Source organism: Lissotriton helveticus, chromosome 2_1, assembly GCF_964261635.1.
Source record: "Lissotriton helveticus chromosome 2_1, aLisHel1.1, whole genome shotgun sequence".
NCBI lineage: Eukaryota > Metazoa > Chordata > Amphibia > Caudata > Salamandridae > Lissotriton > Lissotriton helveticus.
This window is the reverse complement of record NC_136059.1, coordinates 1,023,723,845-1,023,732,922: the sequence shown is the minus strand read 5'-3', so window position 1 is coordinate 1,023,732,922 and position 9,078 is coordinate 1,023,723,845. Positions and strand designations below refer to the sequence as shown.

Genomic DNA, 9,078 nt, shown 5'->3' with positions numbered 1-9,078 from the left:
GCATGACTAATGCTCAACAGAAAAATAAAATATATTTTGACAACAAATATGGAGTTAAGGATGTAAATATTCATGTTGGTCAATCGGTAAAAGTAAAATCCAGAAGGAAAATTGTGAAAGGTGAAAATAGATTTAGCAAACCACAAAAATTTGTCAAAGTAAATAGAAACACGGTTCAACTTGAGGATGATTCTATCTATCATATGAGCAAATTAGCTTTAGTCAAAACTTATGATTCTAAGGAGAAAAATCAGTGTACAAAAAATGATTCAAGCTTTGACAAGCCTGTCTCCACTGATGAAGTACATCTACCTACTGATATTGAGTCCAATGATATTTTAGGTTCAAGAGACGGTAACACGATTTCTAATTTGCCAGATAACCAAAATTGTTTTGACAGGTTTAGTGGTTTTGGTAGGAAAATTACTAAACCCAAGAAACTTGAGGACTATGTTTGTACTACTTATATTTGACTTTATATTTCATTTTTTTCTTTTGTTTTATTTAATTGTATTTATTTATTTCTATGGAGAGGATATGGGTTGTTCTTTAATTAAAGAAGGGGAATGTGTAGTGATGCCTTTAATAGATTTTAGAATGTGCAATGTTCTGTATTCTATATTCTGTATATTTGTACGTGTAGATTAGAATGCTAGACTTGGGCCAGTTGCTGTGTAGCTGTTTACTTGTTATCACCTTCCTGCCTAGATGTCCTTAGGTTGTCAATAAACTACTTGAATACTCGATGTGTAATAGCATTCATTACAGGACCCATCTCAGCACCTGCTTTTTAGAACTGGCGGTACTGAGCACCCGCAGGACCCTGCCCACTTAAAGTGCTTCTACATTTTTATAGGAATTCAAGTATATTTACTTGGTAAAGGAGCTCTGATTTAATAAAGCAGAAGACAGTTTAAGCATAATATCCCCCGCCGGTATTACCACAGAATTGTCTTGCCCCGGCATATGATAAATGGATTAACCAAGGGGATTCCAGCAGCGGGCATCGTGTGGAGTACGCCGCGAAGGGAAAACATGTCGTCACTCGACTCCAACAATGTCGTGTACATGGATCTTCAGATGCCTAGTGGGAGAAGGAAGTTGGTAATGCAAGATGGCCGCAGTCGGAGAAGTGAAAAATAATGTTGACAGTCTAGTCTTTCTTCTAGTCTTGGGCCCGGTTGCCCTTCAGCCTGTGGTTGTGAATGATCTACGTACAATGCGACGTCACACCGCCTCCGCCTGTCACTATCGTATAGCGACTATCCATACCCAATCGCGTCATTCGCCGGTTCGCTCTGTGCTGTGACAGCGCGTGCACTTCCCGGACGTCCTCGCTCGGAGCTGCCACCATGAACACTTTACCCTACTTCTGTAAGGGGGAGGTGGTGAAGGGTTTCGGCCGCGGTTCCAAGGAGCTGGGGATACCCACTGGTGAGTCCTGCTGTCTGGGTGTTGCGAAACATGTTGGGTACGCATTTCCCCTTTGCCTTCTTGTGTGATAATACCCCTTTGGACAGCGCACCTCAACTGTTTTCCCACACCTACAGCACAGCTCACCACCCCACATGAGGTAGATATTGCGTTTCCTGGTGCGGGGATTCAGTGTGCTACCTGGTTTGGTTTGGAGATAGGTTTCAGGAGGAAAACGAATGAATTCCAACCTCGTGTGGATCACGTTTTCTATTAAACGTACACAGTTTACCAGTGACCCTTTAACAGCATATTTTAAGCACAGCCGTAACGTAGCTAATTTTAATGATAACAGGTCCCTCCATCCCTGACCGAAAGTTTGTCGCCTATCATTGAAAGACTTGACGTGTGTAACTTCAGACGGCAAGCATTATTTTATTTTCCAAAGTGCACATATTCATTGGTATGGATGTTGTACTCGAAAGGGGGAAAACGACTCCGGCATCCTATAAATTTGCAGCAGAAAGGCGGCTGAGTGACGAGGAGCGTACTCTGGGAATCTACGCACGCTGAAATTAGCAGCAAGAGTTCTGGATAAGTTATATGGTCACAAACACCCTGCATTTAAATCGGTTTACGGGGCTATGGCACCTGCTCCAGATTATGTACCTAGCAAGTTTCAGGGCATAATTTAGGTAAGAGCGATGGTGGTTAAATATATTTGCTGGAGAGGGCAGCGAGTTGTGCAATCGCAGGATTCGCTCTTCATGACTCATCACAAAACAGCATAGAGTTAATGTGTCCGCTGCTAAATCTCCCACATGCAGGCCACGACAGTTTGCTTTATATATACAGCTCAGTGGTTACTGCTTTTCTTGCAGAGATATTTGTGTAGTTTCTCATAAATAGATATGTCCGACGACATCATTAAAGTGCATACGCGTATCTAACATACAGGTTTTAGAACATAACTTGGCTCTTAATCATATTGGTTTAGTTTTAAGCACTTGTGAGTGATAAGCTGAGTGGCATTGTTTTATTTAGTTGTATTGATATCACAGTGTTACGTGCTAGAGCTATCTCACAGCCTGAGCCAGCCTCTACCAAAAGTAGTGCTGACAGACCTTTAAGTGATAACTTTATTTTAGGTCCTTCTGGAGCTGAAAATAAGGTCTCCTTCACTTTCACTTTCACCAGGTCGTTGCTCGGAATGCAAATCTCAAAGTGTATGGGCTGCTGAATGCTCTACTGCCTGCGGGTTGCACTGCTCACACCCAGCTTATTTCACTGGGGCTTCCCTGGATCCAGTTCAGTAATACCTGCTGGATCTATAATCTATCTGGATCCCCCTTCTTTCCAACACGGACATGCCCTTTTTAACAGATCTCCCTCGCCTTAAATTTATATAGGTTATTCAGCTCCCTTGCTGGTTCTCATTTTCCACTAGTTTGTTGGCCCTTCTCCGTGACTGTCCTCCTTCCCCATCCCTTCACATTTGTTCCTCTTCTTTTTTTATTGTATTGTGCAGTGGTCGCAGATTTTGTCGGCAGTTGCCCCATTTCTGTTGAAGGAAAACAACGAATGGGCACAACAGCCCACTGGCAACCCTCGCGGGCAGCACCTGCAGCATGTGCTGTACTCCAAGCTGAGTGTTTTGCAGTGTGTTGTAATTGCGCCACCGTGCACCAGGTTTTAGGCGAGGATGTGTTTGGCAATAGTGGCAACATGACATTAGTTTTCCTTTCTGAGTATATGATATATGTATACGTTTTTAATTGTTGCTGCTCACATTGTTCATGTAAATTATGCCTTTTGTAGGTTTTCGAAGGAATGTTAGCAGTGCGATGCTTGCAATTGCATCTGAAACGCTTCTTTGCCCTCTCACCTACTGAGGAGTTTAACGTGATTATCTGCAAGGAAAAAAAGCCTGGCATTTCATTTTAGTTTACGTTTCACAACTCTGCGCTTTGGCACTATGACATAGTACATCAGAATCAACATTTTTCATCAACCAACGGCATACTGCTTTGTGGGGCTTGTTTTTTTTAGTTGTAGTTTTTTCTTTTTTTAATAGTTTCACTATGGGCTCAAAACCCCAGTATACACAGTGCTGTATTTTAAGAAAATGGTCTTTTCACCTGTTTTAAACTTTGGCAAGTGGACTACCACATTAAAACAAAAACATGCATATTTTACATGTAAATCCAAAAGTAAACCTTGCTCATAAATGTTGTGAGCTTTCACTCGCATCATGCATTAAAACAAGTCTTGGCAATGTGAATAATTTTTTCATATGTGTAGTGGGAAGTTTTATACCAAGCTTCATTACACAATAACAGTACAACATGCTTAGCAGCAGCAAAACCTACTGTAATACAAACAGGTTAATCAGGGCACAAGTCCTAATAAAAGAAGTGGGGGGCGTTCCAAGTTAGGTGGTGTCACGACAGGAAGTGACGTCACAAAATTTGCCGGTCTCCGTCTGAAATGCGTGAATACATTCAAGATACAAGTAGAGGTATAATACTGCAATAAGTGGCAGTTACTCAGCACACTATACACAGGATCCATTCCTCTGCGGATTACACGGTTATTACAGACTCGGGCATCTGTCAGGGTCCCTGGAAGTGACATGCTCGGCGTGTTGACCGCGCAGCTCCATGAAGCCTTTGCGCCTTGGCTGTGCTCTGAGAGAGGCTGGCAAGGGGAGGGCGCGAGTTGGAAGGGGAGATTAGTCTGAGCTTCGGGTGCATTTGAAAGGCTATCATTTGCGCGCAGGTGCAGACCGGCTCCATCTTTTGGGCAGGAGGGATGGTGTCCACCCGGTAAAATAAGTGGTGGGACGCCGTCCACCTGCGTGGTACCCCGACTCTAGCCCTTAACTTAAGGTCAGGTGGCAGTAACAGAAGGAACATAACACAAATATCTCACCCATACAGGACCAGTACCGCACAGGTAGCTAACTCATTAACAAATGAATGAGAGGTGGTAAACAACTTTTGTGCCATTCTCATAAACCTAAAAGAAGTTCAAAACTCCTGGTAGGAACTGCTAAACCTCTTAAGGAATTGATATACATTCATATACTTGTATAGGATGCTGTTCTACCCTCGTGTACTTAGTGTGGGATGCTTCATCAATGGGTTCCATATCTTGCAGTGGGAAGGATTCAAGAGTAGTAATGGTCACTGGTTTACAGTTTCTTGGTACTGGTTCCCTAGTTTCGGGGCATGTATGTCACTATGTCAACTTTATTTTCTTCCTTTTTTAAACTGTCAGACTTCAATTAAAATTATATGTGGGTGAGATAAACATTGTGTTTACTGGTGTCTCCCTACCACAAGATTTAAAAAGAAAGACTGGTCAACAGACACTACTTCTCTTTTCCATCGGCATGTTTCTGTGCTCGAATATTGCCCTTAGTGGTAAAGCGTCTGCTCATAAAACACACGTATCCTACATCAAATATTGTTAGAGTGCCTCCTTCCTAGTGTATGTTCTGCAGCCTCAGAAGAGAGGTGGCAGGAGGAGGGCAATGGAGAAAGTTTCCTCAGGCCGCACTACTTGAAGAGGCATGCTATTGGTGAGGATGTTAACACGTGCTGCATTTTTCACAGGGTGATTCACTGTAATCCTAGTAAGGACTATGAAACTGTCCATACCCACACTGTCAAGCCATTGTTGCAGCTGAGTGGGTGTGGGAAGCTGGTGTGTATAGTCCTTAATAATGGAACCACATGTCCAGTCCCAAAGCATCTCTTACTATGCTTCTAGTGCCAATAGGGCAGTGCTAGTAGGGCAGTGATGGCCTGGTCCCATAATTCTCTGCAACCTTGTCTGTGTTGCATCCTGTCTAGAAAAGGAGCCCCTTGGAGGCTGAGAAGAACAGCTCTTCGCTCACCCTGGCTCCCATGCACTGCTGAAAGTGTTGCTGACTGTTACTTGATTTGTAGCGGAAGTCACATTTCTGCATAAAAAACTGCCATTTTGGACTCTTTTCACTTTTGCACCTTAGATTATATCACTGCACTTAGTGGCCTTTATTGGAATTAGTGAACCACACCCTTTCTACCGTGTCAATTTACTTAATGACTCAAAAGGCAAGCCACTTGTCTTATTTCCTGCTATATAAGCCTATATGTTCATAGATAGAGCAATAGTGTGGCTTATTAATCCTGAACTCAAGATTTTGAAGGAGCTTTCAAATGTGATGCTCATGTAAAAGGGGACACAAGGATTGAAACCAGATGTCTTGATTAGACATTGTGTAATTCTGATCCTGGATAGGTATCTCATTCTTTTCTACTTTTACCCTGTTGACAATTTCAAGATGCAAGTCAATTGTCTTAGGCCACCTACACAAGGCATTTATTGTTGTTATAGATGAAGTAACATTACGCTGTATTACACAGTATTAGAGATAGGTTTATGTACAGTGCACATCCTGAACTGAATTATTTCAAGTGGTTCTGAAATGTGATGGTCACAGAAAAGGCAGAGTGAATAAAATAATTGCCCAGCGGGGCACCATTTCGTAAAGCTCTGAAACCGTGACTAAACCAGGGTCTCTGCGCCAGGACCTCACAACGACTTTTTGCCTTTGGTCCAACAAACGATTCTGACTGGCCTGGGCATGTTGTGTAAGTATCTTCAAAATATCCTTTGTGTTTTTAGAGGATGGGGCAGCAGCATTGGAAATACCCCTCTTCATAGAAGAGGTACACCTTGGCCAGTAACCGTGCAAGCTTCCCAACTTCGGAGGACAGGTACAGCTGGGGTAGCACCGGCATACTCCTTTCCCATCACAGGAACGGTTCAAATTGAGCAGCAGCAGTGCAGGCTCTTCTTTTTCACCGAACTGGGACTGTATGACAGTAGCAAAGCCAGCTTCCCTCTCTCGCAGAAGGCAATAAGTGTAATCTTCCATTTCCTTGGGTCAGACCCAGCATGGCAGAGTTGTATAAACTTCTATCGCTCACAGAACATAAACAGTTAAGGCATGAGTTACATATAGGTTACAGACAGATGATATCTGGAGTGTCCTTACGTCTCTGAGATAAATGTATAGGTGGATGAGTGGTTAACATGCAAGTCCTGGCAATATTCTTGCTTAGCGTCCTGAAACTCCTGCTGCTGTCAGTGGCACACCTGGTGTTGGTGTTGATTCTGTTTTCCATGTATTGAAAGTAGACATCACCCAAAGGTCATTGCTATTTGGAGCAGATTCACTGCAGCATAACTAACTATGCTCTAAGCAGACATAAAGGTTCCAACTTCCTTGAAAGATTGTTATACTTGTGCACAAGGAGCTGTGCAATTCCAGGCTCAGTGCTGCACCTGTTCAAAATGTCGAGGGCCTCAGTGCTACAGCCTACATAATTCACTAATGTATAATTCTATTAAATTTACGATTTGAGAAAAAAGAAGATCTAGCGATCCACTTGAAGAGTTAAATTGAGTAATTTTGAGCCCTTTGGATTATGGACAGAGATTCACCTTTGCTGCAAAAACTGTGGACAAAGGATTTTGCATCGAGAATACAACTAATGGCAGGAGCAGGTGACATACTTTCTTTCATCTGCTTTTTGGGCACATCTGTTTTCTGCATGTGTAAAATACTAGATGAAAATGTATAACAAAATCAGAATCGGATTTCCTCTGACTTTGTCAAGACCAAATAGTTCACACTGTCTTGTATCCAGACAGGATGCATTTTGGAAGATGGACATTTTATGAGTCAAACAGTCTCGTAGTAACGGAGCGCTCAAGTACCATAAATGTAATGGTTCTATTAAAGGTATTTTGAGGACTAAGTCTTCACAAGAAATTCAAAAATTAATATCAATGGTGCATTTTAACCATTTTCCTAATATATTGTCCAAAAGGCAGTGGGTGTCAGATGGTTTGATACATAAGTTTAGGATTTTTTTTATACTTTAGGATTCCCCTTGTACTTACGAGCATTATTTCTCAGCAACACAACATATATTTGTGTGTCCATCAGAAAAATAATCAATGGAGAAGTGTAAGTTGCACATCATAAGAAATGTTTGTACTACAGGAACAACGTGCCTATCTGATGCACTGTTACCTAACAGAGAAAATTCCTGTAATGGCAGGTTTAAGTGCTGTGTCAGAAGCTAAAATACTAATTTCTTTTTCCACTCCAGAAGAGACAAGACATTCTTATTTTACAAAGACTGTCGGGTGGTACAGCAGAAAAAATAAATGTAGAAGACCCTACAATCCTATGCTTACAACGCAGTTTAGGAATATTTGGATCTCTCTGAGTTAAGCGTGGCCTTTCTAGACTGAGATCCTACTGCTTTACAATATTGGGTTTTTGCTTTGTCTAGTGAAAAAGTGATAAAAACATGTGATGCTGTTATGCTTTGCTGGTGAGGAAAAACTTGTTTATATACTGCGTATTGGAAATGTCTGGTCCTCCAAGACATTAAGACAATACTTTGAGAATCCGGAATTGCAGCGGTGCAGTCATTGAATGTTTTTGAGTGGCACCTATTCTTCCCGCCCTACCCTCCCCCAACCCAAATTGACTGGGTGCTTTTTTAAATGCATTGATGTGGTGCTATGTGACCGTTTAAATTGTTGATGTTTATAGTATAGTGTTAGTACGTTTTTTAATTGTATTGATGTTAACTACACTCTTGGGCATGGTATTAAATAGTTTGTTGCTTCCATAAGTGCAGGCCATGGCAGATACATGGTTCTATTTAGAAGTTTCTTCTTGGTATGACTTCTTTCAATTCTGCAATAAATGTGTGTTTTTTATTCATAATCTGAACTGCCACTATTTTATGTTGGAGTGGCCTTAAGTAAGGTAATGATGCCATGGGCCCTAATGCAGGCAAAGAAAACGGGAAAATCCTTGTACCCCCTAGTTGGGCACTTGAAGGTAGCTATAGGTGTGCTGCAGTACTCCTCTTAAATCACTGTGCCTGGATGCCAGTGCATGCCCTGCACTAGTGATTGCTAGGCCCCTGAAAAGCTGTCAGTAACATTACAGTATCTGCCATCATGTTCCATAGTACTGTCACCAAAGGGTATGTGATATGTCTCCATTCCCCACATTACCTTTTCCTTGGAGAAATCTGTCCTGGTTGCTGCTAGAGACGTAGCTGCATTTAGACCTTGACAAAGAAATAGAGATGTAACTGCTTTCTTGAGCATGGCTGCTGAAAACACGAGATATGATTTAGAAACTACAAGCACAACTAGTTGGAACTGTGGGGAATATGTGGTTGAATTATGGTAATGTCCTTTATCTTGGCGTTTCTAAGACAACTAATGGGTCATATTAAGAGAATCCAGATATGGCAAAACAATGAATCTTCAATCTTAAAAAGTATGATCGTGTATCGGAGACCAGACAAAGTGGGGGCCAATACAATTGATGGTTCACTTCAGGTCCCCTTTTAATCGAAAATACGAAGCCAGATGCACCACAAAAATCGCTGCAGTCTCATGAGCAAGAATTAGTTGAAACTACTCATTTCAAATTACAATCGATGTGTGGAATACACATGGAGGTGCACTGGGTGGCTCTCTGAAAGAAACCTCCAGTAGGCAATAATAATGTTCCACTTTGTTCTAGTTTCCAGTTGCTATCCTCTAGTGGCATTAGGAGGACTTTTTTGACAGTGT

General features: G+C 41.8%; 1 protein-coding gene across 1 annotated transcript in view; it reads left to right on the top strand.

The window, feature by feature from the left end:
• Positions 1–1,226: 1,226 nt before the first annotated feature.
• RFK (riboflavin kinase) overlaps positions 1,227–9,078 on the top strand; it is a 78,199-nt gene continuing 70,347 nt past the window's right edge. The window contains exon 1 of the mRNA XM_078675790.1: positions 1,227–1,434. Coding sequence (XP_078531916.1) covers positions 1,353–1,434 — 82 coding nt within the window. The 5' untranslated portion in view covers positions 1,227–1,352. The remainder of the gene's footprint in view (positions 1,435–9,078) is intronic.